We start from the raw sequence: 15,370 nt of genomic DNA, 5'->3' as shown, positions 1-15,370 counted from the left end.
AATTTCATTAATTGTCTCAGGACCTGATGTACTTACTCATTTTGGAGCCTCCCATTTGTTCCCATTAATACTGTTCCCCCACCCTGCACTGATAAGCAGAAACAATTGTGTGCATTGAAACACTGGGTGCAATATTTTTGAGCATATGCTCTCATATATATGAATGTTTGCCTAGAACTCTGAGAGTATTGTTTCAATTTGTACAATTGTTCATGTGCATAGCATTACAGTAAGTAAAAACAGTATTGTGGGGAAAATGGAAGGAACTGAAAGCTGGGGCAAGAGCTGCACATGTGTGGTTGTCTTTACAAGGTCTAGAAATCTAATCCAAAGTAATCGCAGATAACTAATGCATTGGTATCACAAACACACCCAAGACCTGGAACCTTAGAGAGAAAATTGGGGAGGTAAAATTTTGTAAGCATCCCAGGAACCCCTGCAGGTAGATCACAGATCCATGGGACATTGCAGAAAAACATGTTTCTGCAGTGTTCTGGCCAAATCTGTTGGGCCTCTCTGCTGTCCCACGTGAACTGAATTCAACCTGGAAAACACCCAACAGTTTCTTGTAGCTGAATTTTGCAGGGTAACGAAGGACAATCTGTCTTTTGGGCGTTTGGCAGTCCATTACTCCTCCCCTGATAAGCTTAGAAGAAACTCCAGGGCTCTGGGATGACTGTTTGAAAACCACTGTTCTTACAGGTGTAGCGTGCCTGGTCAAAATAGCTTGTCTACAGTTCTTGTTTAGAAGCTGTTGTATAAACTGGAACAACAGTTGAATTGAAACAACTGCCCTTCTTGGCATTTGTGAAAGAGCTCTCTCTAAGGAAATGTACTCCTTTTGTGATGTTACATTTTTAATGATATATTGCAAAGCGTTTCTCTGTTGAAAGAATAATGCCCTTTCCACCCTTCATTCAAAACAATGAACTCTATGGTGCAAAAAGAGACAAAAGTATGTCCCCCTCAAGCCAAGAGTAGTGAAGAATAATGAAAGAACAATTTATCAATGCACAAAAATGTATTCGAAAAAATACACCTGCACACTCTGGTTGCATTTGCACAACACACTAAACAATGGTTTAGCACACCATACCTGAAATGGAACAAGGCCAAGTGAGCCTTGGACTTACATGCTCTCCCCTTCCCTCACTTCCTTTCATCTGGTCAGGAGGAAAATTGGCAGCATCTCCCTTAAACTTGGTCTGTCTTTGCATACAAGGGTGATATTCAGTGCTTGTTCTGCTCAGAGTAGATCCATTGATGTTCCTGGACACAACTAACTTGGGTTCATTAATTTCAAGGCATCTACTCTAAATAGGACTAAGCTGAATACTATCCTAAATCACTGATTCTTCTCAGATTCAAAATTAGCCATCCTCAAACCACAGGTTATGAAGCTGGCTTGTTTAACTTAACCATATGGAGTATAAACCACAATCTAACTTTCATACTCAATGAGAAGCCGAGTTCAAGAGAAACAGAAAGTTATTACTGTCAAAGCCAGTGGTTCCCAGTTGGGGGTCTGCTGAACGCACCCAGAGTGTCTGTGGCCTCATCCCTTGCCTGCCCCCAACTAATTTTTTGTCATTTTTGCATGGTAATAATCACAAATTTATGGTCTTTTTTGTTTTTAGTATACCTAGAATCCTTTGCTTATTAGGGGCTACCCCACATTTTGTTCAAAAAATTGCTTTGCAGAGGTAACTACCATAGAGTTATCAAAAATTTCAAAAGTAGGGGGTCCGTGGCTTGGCTTTTGAAAAATAGAGGGTCCTCAGCAATTAGCTAATTGGGAACCACTGGTCATAGCCCTTATCCTGGTCACAAAGAAGAGGGAGAGCATTTGAGCCCAAGGTTTCCTTATACTCATTCCCGTGTTCATCATGAGAACATCACCATTATTAGACTTTAGAAGAATCTATTTAGTCTCCTATGTCAATGTGCATAAACCAATAATCATTCTGAAATAATTGTAGCAGTTATTTTCATGCTTGTAACATAGTAGTACAAAACACCTTTGATTATATTGATTATTATAGGGCAGGTCAAAGTTGTGGGCATCTCAACGATTGACGCTAATTAGTTGGAAGAGGTATCTTCTTTACTTCTCTGAAACCAAAAAAAAAGTCTTCCTTAAGACAGCACACTCATGTCTCTCATTTCTGTTTACTAATATGGTTAGGCCCATCATTTCTCTGTGTTTTGGCTGAACTAATTTAATAATCCAGGGCATGGTCTTGAAGGCACATGATGTAGAAATCTTGCTGAAGCTAAGTAGGATTGGGTCTGGTCAATATCTAGATGGGACATCACTTGGCAATGTTGTGTGGGTCAGCTTGAGCTCCCTAGACAAAAAGGTGAGAAATAAATGTAATAAATAGTTTAGCTTACAGGTTGGTTGTGAGAGAATTATATAGCTATGATTAGTAACTGCTGGAGAAGGCATCAGGGTTTAATCAGGCACCTGTTGAGGCCTGTTCATCAGTAGGGGGCCTCAATTCCAGTCCTTGGAACCTCCTGAACATGTTCCTTGCCTGCCTTCTTGCTGCCTACTTACTTATCAATGTTGAACAAATATGCTGGGGGAAGAATAAGGAGCAGCAGCAGGATGTATCTTGTCTTTCCCCTTTGGGAAGTGATGTGAATTGGGCCAGGAGAAGAGGCAAGTGAATGGGCAGTGGCAGCTGTGGTGAGGATAAAGAAAATGGGCACCCTCAGATGAAAAAAACCACTAAGAGCTTGATACCAGCACTCAACTACAGTGTAGACTAGAGCAGGGGTCAGCAAACTTTTTCATCAGGGGGCCGGTCCACTGTCCCTCAGACCTTTTGGAGGGCCGGACTATATTGGGGGGGGGGGGGGGAATGAATGAATTCCTAAGCCCCACAAATAACCCAGAGATGCATTTTAAATAAAAGCACACATTCTACTCATGTAAAAACACCAGGCGGGCCCCCCAAAAAACCCAGAGGTGCATTTTAAATAAAAGGACACATTCTACTCATGTAAAAACACGTTGATTCCCGGACCGTCCGCAGGCCAGATTTAGAAGGTGATTGGGCCAGATCTGCCCCCCGGGCTTTAGTTTGCCTACCCATGGACTAGAGGCAAGTGGGATCATAGAATCATAGAACCATAGAGTTGGAAAGGGACCAAGAGGGTCATCCAGTCCAACCCCTTGCCATAGGAGCCAACTCTTAGGAGCCGTGGGTCTGGGCCTGCACAAAGTTGATGAGCATTCCCATTCAGATGGTATGTGTGCACTGTGTCATGGGATCGATTATGTGGGGCAGGGCTTATCTGGGCCCCCACAATATTTTATTCAAGTTGACACCCCTGCCCTTTGCAATGCAGGATTTGCTAATTTTAACTATTGTTTAGGGAACCATGGTTTCATGTTGGTTTGCTTCCCTAACAATAGTTAAGTCTAACCACAACTTGTCCACAATCAAACTTAATGCTAAACTGGTTGATTAAAAAACAGTTTAAGGACAGACAAAAGGCAATACATAGCACATAATTAAAGAATGGGATTTTTCACTACCAGGAGGTAGTAATGGCCACCAACTTAGATAGATTTAAAGGAAGGTAAGATAGATTCATAGAGGATAATTCATGGAGGCTACTAGTCATAATGGCTATATCACCTTGAGTATCAAAGGGCAATATGCCTCTGAATTAGCAACTGCCGGTAATCACAAAAGTCATGTGCTGTTGATCTCATGTCCTGCATGTAGACCTCTAAAAGGAGAACAGAATGTGAGAACAGAATGCTAGGCTAGATAAGCTTTTGGTTGGATCCAGCAAGCCGCCTCTTATGTTCTTATCTCCACCTCATTGGGATGCCAAGAGGAGGAGAGGAGAGGAGTGGAGCTGATGTCTGTGGCTGATTCACACATCACTAAGCCATTACATCTGAATGAGGCCATAATCTTATAGACTTCAATGTTTGCAATCATAGTTTGTGGCTTTTCAGTCAGGGAACTGGCTTTAACTTATCTCCTAGACTCTAGCTTTTCATGAAGTACTTAATAAATTTACCATGATTTTGAGGGGAATGATACAGTTAGTATAATAATTATGTTGTTCCTTTTAGACCTGCCTCTTCAACATGTTTATATTTGATGCACTCCTTCCTTCAAAGAAGATGGAAGGTGCTGTCACTCTAAAATTAAAGACAATTACTGATTAATTAGCTATTCGTGAATGGGAGGGGTAAATCTCTTTGCAGTATCTTTGGACCAGCTCATAAATGGAAGCACCCTTTTATCTCTTTCTTCTCTGTACAGTCTGGGGAGCGTAAAGAAACATCAGAGTGAATCAGAGAGAATGAATCAGAATGAGTTCAATAAAGTACCATTATAAAAGCAGAAATGACTTCAACTAACTTTTTGTTCTTTCCCCCATCTGCTCACATGAACATTTTGTGATAGTGTGGGTTTTTTTTAACCGCCTTCCTTAAATTTGAACTGGCCATTTTGGCTTCAGGACATGGATGGTGGAACTCTTTGATACATTTGGCGGCTGGGCAGATAGGTGGAGGTAAATCTGAAACTTCTTGTCATAAACATTTATCCTTTCTATCTCCCTTTCTATATTCCTTTCAGTCCCAAAGAGCATTATCTCGTAGTCCTCATTCAATACTGAAACTAAACCTAAGTATGAGTACCTGAACTTAACACAAAGTTATACACTTTTAAACTTTTCTTTCTTCACGCCTTCTGCCCCCCCCCCCTTTTGTGTTGAATTTTAGGTGGCATGGTCTTCAGAGCAGGATCTTGTCTTTTTGTTCTTACTTTGTAAAGCACTTTCATCATTAATGGCATAATTATTGTTAGAATGAATAAAGCCTGCTTATATCCTCACAGATCTATAGTTCTTTTCACTTTTTGTGGTGGAAATGAGGTGCCGGCAGTTATATATTGACAAAAATGTCATGGGTGCAAATACAAAATGGCTGCCATGGGCAGCAAAAAAAAAGAAAAGAAAAGAGGTGACCAGTGAGTACCATCCATAACCAAAACAAAAGCACCTACATCCCCACACTGGTTTTATTCCTATAAATGATATCCATGTCTGATTGGCCTAAGGAAAGGATAACTAGTTAAATTTTAGAGAACTCTCTCTTTTCCTATGAACTTCCAGAAGGGCTGCTTGATATAATTCAGGCACATTGATTTGCCCTTTTATTGCATGAGACTTTCAGCCTAATTTCACGTGAGCGGCAAGGAGGGGGAAATGGGGAAAGGTGGTATGAGAAAGAGTGACAGAAAAGTGGGTGCCTGCCAACTTTTGGCTCTGGCCCTGTCCAGAGCTAGCTGACTACACCTGGGGGAATGTGGTCCTTGACAGAATAAAGTATCCCCACCCTGTTTTACTGGATGGATCTCTTTTATTGATGTGACCTCCAGGCACCTAATAAAATGCTGTTAACAATAGAGATCTTTAGATAAGTGCACATCAGTGATGCACCTATTTTAAACCATTTAATGTAGGCAATAGTACCAGAGCAGATACAAACTTGGCACACATTTCTATCTCTCTTCAAATGACAATTCAGTGTGCATCAATATAATTTAAGGAGATCGCTCCCAGTGCATCTGATCTCTGGTGTCCAAACATTGATCTTGAACAGAGCTTGTGTTTATGCAGGTTGTGTGTATGTCAGCTCTGTTCAGAAGGCATGGTCAGTGTGAAGGGCTGGGGCTTGTAAGTCCAATTCCACTCTCCCTGCCGCCCACTGATGTTATACTGTTGTCATCTGAACACAGCTTTTGTTTTTCTGATGAAGCACTGGGTGTGGTGGTATTGGATTGGGCCCTTGGTACTTTGTGTGTGTGGCTAATATGAATGTGTTGTAACGATGAATAAAATACAACTCAATGTATGAGGCATTAGCAACAATTTGAAATTATTTTTTAAAGATTTGTAATATTCCATTGTCAGCATACTTGCCTTCCATTCTTTTTTCATTCTGTTTCATTCTGTCATCCTTTATTAAGCATTACAGTAAAATTCTTTAGGCATGAGATTTGCTCTAGAAGAGTGCAGGGCAATAAAAACACCAGTGTCAGTGAAGTTAACTCTTCATTCAAGAAACCAAAACAGTGCAGGCCTAGTGATCACAGCAGTTCTTCCCAGTATGCCTTGTCCCAACGAGGCAGTTGCAAGGACTGAAGGTCCTTGCCTTCCCACAGGTCTCTAAGGCTCCTCCCCTGGGTCCTTCCCCAGCAGCCTAATCATTGCTCTTCATTTCTCTGTGTGTTTAGGGAGACTGGGGGGAGGGGAACAGGTCGCAGCAGGAGGGGGACGCTCCCCGGTTTCTTCAACAACCTGCCTCATCATTGCCTCCTGCCTCCCCTCCTCTCCATCATCCTCTTCTGCCTCTGAGCCTGGACTGTTCTCTGTCCCAGCCTCTTCCTGCTTACTAAGCCCTGTTGCCTTTTTAGCTTCCTCCTCCCTGTCTGCTCCCTCATCTCCCTCTGACCTAGGGTTCAGAAAGTGCTTGCTGGTAAATGAAGTTTGCAGTGATTTGTGGGTGAGGCACTTGACATCGTGGGGTCACTTGACCTCATCACCATGGCAGCAAGCCACAGCAGTTCAGCTTCTTCCTGTACTACAAGGTAACATGAGAAGCTCATGTGGTGGCTTCTTGGTGCTGATGTCTGGAAGAGCTGTGGTGAGGACAACTCCTTCTGCTTGGTCTGGGCTTGCATTATGTTAATTCAGTGAATCAGGAAGGAGATGGCTCCAGCACAACTAGATTTAAGAACCTATTCTAAGTATATTATGAACTGGTGGTTGGACCAGCTTCAAGAGGGATCTGGGGCCTATATATAGCTTGGATGTCCATGAATTCCTCCAATTTAAGATGACCCTGAGTACAGATGGAGTGCAGATAACAATGGAGTACTGTTACTGTGTTGTGCAGCCTCCATTACCATCTCCTCTGTTGTTGTCTAAATTCCACTCCAAAGCTCAGTCTTAAAATAAATTAAGTTTACTTGCACCTGCTGTGTAGAGAAACAATCCCTTCCAGATAAGTTATTTGTGTGGTATCAACTTATGGCACAGAAGTTAAATAGTTTGAAGTGTGGGGCAGTGCAACAGGGTGCCAAGTTATTTATTAAGATAAATTTAAAGGTAAAGGGACCCCTGACCATTAAGTCCAGTCATGGCCGACTCTGGGGTTACGCTGCTCATCTCGCTTTATTGGCTGAGGGAGCCGGCGTACAGCTTCCGGGTCATGTGGCCAGCATGACTAAGCTGCTTCTGGCAAACCAGAGCAGCACACGGAAACACCGTTTACCTTCCCGCTGGAGCGGTACCTATTTATCTACTTGCACTTTGATGTGCTTTCGAACTGCTAGGTTGACAGGAGCAGGGACCGAGCAACGGGAGCTCATCCTGTCACAGGGATTCGAACCACCGACCTTCTGATCGGCAAGTCCTAGGCTCTGTGGTTTAACCCACAGCGCCACCCGCATCCCTAAGACAAATTTATAGACTGCTTAATCGGGGAAAATGCTGAGTGGGACGCAGGTGGCACTATGGGATGCGGGTGGCGCTGTGGGTTAAACCACAGAGCCTAGGACTTGCTCTCCGATAAGTTGCTATGTGAGCATGAGCATTAGATGCTCCCACACTATAACATAAAGTTCTCTGAGCGGCTTACATTCAATAATAAATGTATAAAGTTAGGCTCACAAAGCCAAACAGCAGAAAGGCTGAGGAAGTTATAAAAGAGATTCCTGAGGAAAATTTTCAGCTGTTACACCAAAATATTTCCCCTCTCCAGTATTTGTTGCCGGAACAATCAAAACGATATAAGTCTTTGGGACATAGGGAAGAATATGACAAGATGACAAGATTACAGGACTTGTCCACATCCCCCTGGGATTTATTACCTTAGCTCTTTCCTCTGGTTGTCTAAAGCTTTCTTCATGTTGATGTCATGAGGCAGCGCCTTCAGCTTATTTCATGATTTGGCCTTTTATTCTCCGTTATCTTGTATGGAGTTTCTTTTGTCCTCTATTTCCCCTTCCCATATCTGCTTCTTTAATCGCCTGTGGCAGTTTGCAGTAGAATTTTATGGATGATAGTTTTAAAACATTGTCTGGAGAGTTGGTGCAGGCTAAAAAAATTAAGATATCAAATGATGAAAGGGTGTGAGAGGAAAATAGGAAAGAAAGTGAAAGAAGATAAGCACAGACCTTTTCCTTGGTAAGTTGTTTAGTCATTCCCAGGGATAGCCAATGTGGTGCTCTCTCAGAGGCAGAAGGGGGGCAAAAGGACCTTGGCCCCGGGCACACAGTTTTGAGGGGGCACAGCAAGGTGCCCCCAACAAGCTCCCTTATTTAGGCCAGAGCTGCAGGGAGGTACGCTGTGCTCAGCCCAGACCTTCGGGGCTGGGGTGGCGGCAGCTCCTTCTCTTCATGGCCATTGAAGGGACACCACATGCCAGCCAAGTTGAAGGGGGAGGGGGAGGGTGTCACACGCACTAGGGAATTGTGGAGGCCACTTGCTTGGCCTTGGCCCAGCACCACCAGACTGTGGGTCCGGACCTGGAGGCGGAAGCTGCGAAGAGGAGGAGCTGCAGTAACAGCATTACCGTTCCTCTCCTCCCCTGGGCTCTGGTGCATGAGTGATCTGCAGAGGCAGCTTCCTCGGTGATGGCCCAGCCCTGCCAGGCTGCCCAGTCTACCAGGGCAGCACAAAACGTGCCCCACCCTGGGCACCAGCAAACTGTGTTATGCCACTGTGCTCTCCAGTTGTTGTTGAACTCCAAATCCCACCATTGCTAGTAGACAGGATTGATGGGAATTACAGCCCAGCAACATATTGGCTACCCCTGTATATAACCTCATCGATGAAGTTAGAATCAGTTTTATACCATTTTATATTTGTTGCTGTTTGTGATAATTCCATGTGTGCTTGTTTTTGTAAGACTGGCAATGTCCCCTAACAGGCCACCAGTGGAAACAGGATGTTTGACTTGGTGAGCCCTTACTCTAAGGGAGCCTTTTCCAACCTGGTGTTGTTGGACTGCAACTCCCATCGTTCTGACTGGGGCTGTTGTCCAACAACTGGAGGACACCAGGTTGGCAAGAGTTGGTCTAAGGCTTCCTCATGTGTCCTTCTACAGTATTGTACCTGTTGTGTTAAGTTTTCTCTCATCATTTTCCTGTGGAGTCTTCCTTTGTGCCCATTCCAATGCCACTGGCACATTGCCTTTTATCACACTCTAGTGTTGTTCAATCTACAATGTTGCATGGGAGGCATGGCAAGTCATATTAACACTGTATTATCTCCATCTCCACTAAACAAACGCCTCCATGTAATTCACCTTGAAACAAAGCTGTTATCATTCTATCCCTTTCTTCTTCCTGAACATCCTCTCTTTATTTTTCTGTACTGTATATCTGTGAGACATGTGTTGTGCTGTGTAGATTGAACGAGGCCATCTATTATACTCCCACATCTCTGGCATTTGTAGATTATTTGATCAGTCAGAGGATCCTAGCAGTAGGAGTAGAAAACGAATGGAGATAGTCTTAACACGCACGCAGGCTCACTTATACACATGCTCTGTTTCTCTTTGCTCATATGAACTGGTTGCTTGGCGACCGTCAGTAAAAGCACAGCTATTCCCCGCCCCCCTTATGCTGCCATTCTACCAAACTGCTTCCGTTCTCTCACATACTGCGAGATGAAACAAACAATAGGAATGTAATGGCATTCATTATGGCATTATCAGGATTCTCGGCATACTGTCATGCTTTAAAGAAACCATCACTAAGTAGATGTCAAAATTATCAAAGGGTAAAATGTCAGAATATAAATTATCTCATATATATATATATATATATATATATATATATATATATATCTACTGCTGTAGTTTGTTTTTAAGCCTGTTTTAAATCACAGGAATGCTGAATTATTATTATTATTTATTATTTATTTATTTATTTCGGTCTTCCTCTGTGGCACTAGTTTAAAAAATTAAGAAGTAAAGTTGCAGTGCAGCAAATCAAGCACAGTAAACAAATCTATACTGCACTTCATCTTACAGGACCTGTATCGCCCTCTCTCTTCGGATGATTTGGATTCAGTAGGAGACTCTGTGTAAAAAAAACCCAGAAAATGGAACAGTGCATAATGGTTTGTGATTGGGTGAAGGTTTAACACTTTCCTGAGAATGTAGTTAGCTGCTAACTGACATTAGTGAATTGCACAAAAGCGTTTTGCGTATTTTAATATTAAAACACCGGCGTTTGTCCCTATATACATATATAATATATTAACTTTAATGGTGTTATGTGCTTGTGCGACTTGATTTCTGTCCAAGGGCTCTTAGGCTAGGTGATAACAAATTGTGTAAACATTTTGAGATGAAAATTGGATAGGGTAAATATAATGTCCAAAGGTGCTATTCTTTTCCATAACACTCACCATGAATATGTAGTTGAGAGCAGAAGGGATACATATGCAAGGGGCAGCCTGAGCATCTTCTCACTCCCACATACATCTTCCTTCCTCACTGAAAAGTTTCTCCTGAGGGTGAAGAAACCCTCAGTAAATAAATGCCTACGATGTGGGTAAGAGGAGGAGTGCTGGAGGAGCGCATATCAGTAGAAGAACTTCCATGCACATCCTTTCCACTCACAGTAGCCCATATCTTTACTACTGCTCAACACTTTGTTTCCATTTTTTATTGGAAAAGGAGCCCTTGCCTGTAGAGCTGTCGGCAACTGGTAGAAATTGTTATGAAAATAAAGTGCAGCCCAGATGCACTTTGCTCATACTGCTTGTCCTTTTTGAGCTTTCGTAGCTCTGTAATAAATCCGCCCTCATTATAAAAAAATGTGTGCTGTATAAACTGATGAAGTTGACAACTTTTGAAGAAGAAGAAAGAGTTGTCATAGCTTGGAACGCCCACTTGTTGAATCCTGTGCAAGGGAGCCCTGTTGAATTCCTTTCCTTTCCTTGCCCTGCTCCAAACCCCTGACCCCATTTCACACCATTCCAGGGGTGTCCATTGACCCTCAGGAGTGGCATTTTGGGGACCCAAACAGAGTTCCACCCAATCTTCTATAAGTCCACCCTTGAGATTAAGCAGCTTATAATATCATTTACACTACACAAACACTTTTGGAAATTTAGGTTTTTCACTAGGAAATGTGTTTTTGTTTTTGCTTTTTGCCTGTTTGTTAGGTGTAAATATAGGAACATGTTTTGCAGGCTTAAGACACTTAACAAAAGTGACCACAGAGCTTTTCCCCCCTCAGTTAAAAATAGAAATCTCTATGGTGATTGAAGTATTTGGGTCTAATCAGCCATTTCTCATTTTCCTTTTTATGGGGACTTGTTAAAAAAATGAATATGCAGAACTCAGAGCAGCGAAATTATGTATGTGTGAATGTATGTATGTGTTAAACTAATTATGATGATGGGCATGATCCAGTGGGATGTTTTTTCTATGTAAGCCTCATTGATTAGAATGGGAGAAGTACAAGCGTTCCTTTGTGCTTGTGTATTATCTCTCTTTTAGTAGGGGATCCTGAAATTTCTTAGGAGAAATTTCTTCTGGATTGGTCCTTAAGCAGATATTTACAACACTGTTTATGCTCTACTGCCTTGTTTTGAGAGCAAGAACTCAGTGCTTTTATTGCAAATCATTATGGTCTTGCGACACTGATTTCTTGCTTTTAATTTAATGATTGTTACTTCTAGATACTGTAGCTTACACGTTGGGTAACGTTTTAAACGAGGCACCTACCGTTAACATTTCACATAATAATTTATTATTTAATGTTGGCTTTTTAATTCCTATAGAAACATAGTCAGCATCACCTTACAAATCACTGGGCACCATAAGGAAATGTATTAGTACCACACACAAGAAGGCAAGCTCAAGTTTTAAGGGCCATGCTTCTGTCTTTTCATTTAAATATCTTAAGTGGTTTTTTATTCAAACATGCAACAAAAATGGCCAAACAATGCTGATGTATGGTATTACGGGTTGTGCGCACCAAAGTTGTTCCATCAGTGCGAGCTCTTAGAATTGTGCAGTGGAATTTCTCTTCCCTCTTCTCCCCGTAGCTCCCTCGCAAATCTTTTCTGGAGGTTCCCCCCTGGGGCAGATTGGGGGCCCATGGACAGGGGGAGGGGAAGTTCCATTGAGCAAGTGGAAGTTTTTGCATTAGTTCAACAACTTCAGTGGTTAAAACCCTGTGAGTTGTGTTTTAGTATGTCACAATGCAAAGGACAGTACAACACTATCACATCTTAAGTATGTGATTAAGGGGGGAAGATGTACTACAGGTGCTTTCTTTGTGCTATTGGAGTCATTCCACCCTGAAAACCTGGGATACATATTGATATTTACAGAGGGGGTTTTATTAGAGTCTGTTCAGTTCAAAAGAAACCTATAATGTCAGCTACTTTCCTAACCATTAGATATTGTACCTGAAACAGGCAAAGGGAATAAGATCAGCTGGGTATGTTTCCTTTTCCAGTTACATTCTAGTACTTTAATTCATAGGAGATCAGAATAGGTTCCTAATGTGTTGGCACCACTTATCTAGAAGGAAGGAAATGTAATGACATAAGTCTGGGTTGTTGTTTTTTCGGGGGTTGGGTGTTTGAAATATTTCAATATTGTTTCTCCTATTACTGTAAAATATTGCCACAAGCCTTATACTGCATAGCTTTGTTTGGGCTGTGGAGGCAGATACATGTTCTTAAAATTATTAGACGGTGCGTACCATAGCAGGTTTTCGTGTATGAGCTCTTCTAAGGGATGTGACAGGCCTTACCTTACCAGTTTCACACAACATTGTAATTTGAGTATTGTTCATGGGAGACTTTATTCACTTGTAAAATGAAAGTTCCTCAGTGCCTGGAAAGTATTACCATTTAACAGTAGTCCTCTAAGTCCAGTTTTCTGTGGGTAGAAATTCCAAAATGCAAATGCAGAAACAATTGTATTATTTGCCCTGCAGGATGTGGGGCACAGTTTTTACCAAGATCATGGCTGAGGAGGGAAGGCTGTCCTGTCCACATGCTGCAGCTCCAGTGACCAGAATCTGGTAGTTTGTTTTACAAAACCACAAGATTGTTAAGTGTGTTAATGTAACATGCTAACAATTAATTCAGCTGGATATTTCACAGACACTGGAGGTTTGTTTTGCTAGTTTTCCCAAAGTTTCCTCCATCTCTCAGTTTAGGTTTTATGGGGAACAGGGAGTTCAAACATTAAAGTTAAGTCAAATTATTTTTGAAAGCCTTTACTCCTGTTGGTTGTTTTTTTTAAAATATCCATGTTTAAAATGAATAGTTAAAATAGATGATAGGCTTTTGGCTTTGGGAAATAAATAGCTGAAGATCTATTGTACCATTCCTGCATGTGGAAAGAAGCTTTGAAATGCCAGGCAACTGTTTTTCCTTGTTTAAGTTAATCATCCAAGGGCTTGTATGTATGAGAGAACATTGGAGCCACATCCAGAGATCCCCTTCCACCAACGGATGAGCAAGTAGCAATACTAAGGCAGCAGTGTTCACATTGTAATTAAAATCACATTCTACATAATTGAATTATAGATCTGTGAGCTTATATTCCACATCACAATGTCAAAAGTTGCATCTCAAAGTTTAAATTACTTCAGCCCTCTGTTATTGGTATGGTATGGCATATACAGTTGTAAACCAAATACAGAGATGAATGGAAATATAAATAAGCCTTGTATATATGTGTGCATGTAATACTGAATCTTAATGATGACTCCCAGTTTACAATACAAAGCCTGTACTTTCCAGAGACCTTTGTCACTTGTAGATCCAGCCTCATATGAGAAAAAGTGGGTGCACGACACTGGTGTTTTCTGTGGTATGGTTCACATGCCAAATATGCCAGATTTATGTAGAGTAATCAAAGCAGGTATCTGACTACATGGAGAAAGATTAGTCTGAACCATGCATTGCACATAATGAACCTTATGATCTAAGCTATACTTTCCCCCCAGCTGCTGAAATTGAGGAGTTGGTTGCCAGTTTACCATGTGTACAGCTGGTTCATGATTTCTTTTTTTCAGTGTGGTTGCATACCTATGTGTATGATCATGTGGAAGGCTTTACTAATGAGAACTAGCCCTTTGTGATCCAGGATTGTATTCTTTCTTTCTGCACATGCACACACACAGTGTGCATGTGCATATTTGTATGCCTTTTGGTGTATGTATTTGTGCATTTTTGTTTGCATTTGTTTAAATAATCGCTGTGCAGCAAGGTATGGACAAGCAAGTACTGAACCAATTTTGTACTCATCTCATCTGGTGTGTTGTGATATTATATAGGGATAATTGTTCTTTACCTTGTATAATAATCTCTATTTGGTTTATATTGTCCAATGAAAGAAAACTGCTGTATTGTAAATGCTAGTTGATGAAATAAGTTTACAATTTTATACTATTTTCTTGGAAATACTTTTCTGGTTTCGTTTGTTTTTCCTCTGTTTTCTCCAAAGTAACTGATAATCAGCAAAACCAGTGAAACGTTTTTAAAGTAGCTGCAGCAGAAAATAGTTTTCGTTTTCTAATAAATCAAGTAAACTGCCTTCATTTTGTACCATCAATGCAGTGCATTGTATGTGTGTTTTTGTATTTGACCTTGCCATACAGATTGCCTTTGCTGGATTTTAACCTGTAAGTCATGTAATAAATAAATGGGAAAATCTATTCTAAATATTCAGTGAGCTTCTTTTGAAAATGGGGAAACCAGACAAAGAATCTCTGCTATAACATACACATGGGGGGGGGGTGTCACTGAGCTGTGGGAACCATAGAGCTTAATGGGTTGGTCTAAACATAAATGCAGGCAGTGGCTTTTAAAAAATGTAAATTGTGGGTGCTGAGAGAAGCGAAAAATTCTAATGGATTACCTGGATAGTAAATTCACCAAGCCATAACTACATATTTTTTAGATGTGACAATGAATAGACTTGGAATGTATGGACTTGGAAGTATGAAATGAGAAATTGGTTTGGTATACACTTAAATGTTCTAGCCCTCTTATCAGCTTGCCTTTAGAAGCTCTCTTTTTATGTTACCTTTTACATGCCTGTGTAGTCTAAAAAGACTGAAATCTGAAAAAAATCATTTCGTAGTGATGGGCAACATGCTTCTTCAGAATAACTTAAGTTGCAGGCACTTCCTAGTTTTTCCAGTGAAAACTTAGCAGCTGATCATCAACCCTTGCTAGTTAGAATTGTCTCTGCTTTGTGCAGACCAGGTTTGGTAATAGGATAGCAATTATTTCATGCTCATTCATGTACTGGGTGCTTTTGTCAAAATAAAACTGCGTTAGA

At 41.2% G+C, this 15,370-nt stretch overlaps 1 protein-coding gene across 5 annotated transcripts in view; it reads left to right on the top strand.

Moving 5' to 3' along the window:
- Positions 1 to 15,370, top strand: part of DCLK1 (doublecortin like kinase 1) — a 207,537-nt gene that overhangs the window by 134,976 nt on the left and 57,191 nt on the right. The window contains exon 7 of one of the 5 annotated variants that reach the window (XM_081004108.1): positions 10,079 to 14,741. The exons of the other annotated variants lie outside the window; for them this stretch is intronic. Within the exon in view, the coding sequence (XP_080860234.1) occupies positions 10,079 to 10,135 (57 nt within the window). The 3' untranslated portion in view covers positions 10,136 to 14,741. Of the gene's footprint in view, positions 1 to 10,078; positions 14,742 to 15,370 lie in introns of those variants that run through there. 5 annotated transcript variants of the gene reach the window in all.

This window comes from Podarcis pityusensis, assembly GCF_964106645.2.
Source record: "Podarcis pityusensis genome assembly, chromosome: 4".
NCBI classification, from domain to species: Eukaryota; Metazoa; Chordata; class Lepidosauria; order Squamata; family Lacertidae; genus Podarcis; species Podarcis pityusensis.
Note: the sequence above shows the minus strand (reverse complement) of the source record. Positions and strands in the feature narration are given on the sequence as shown.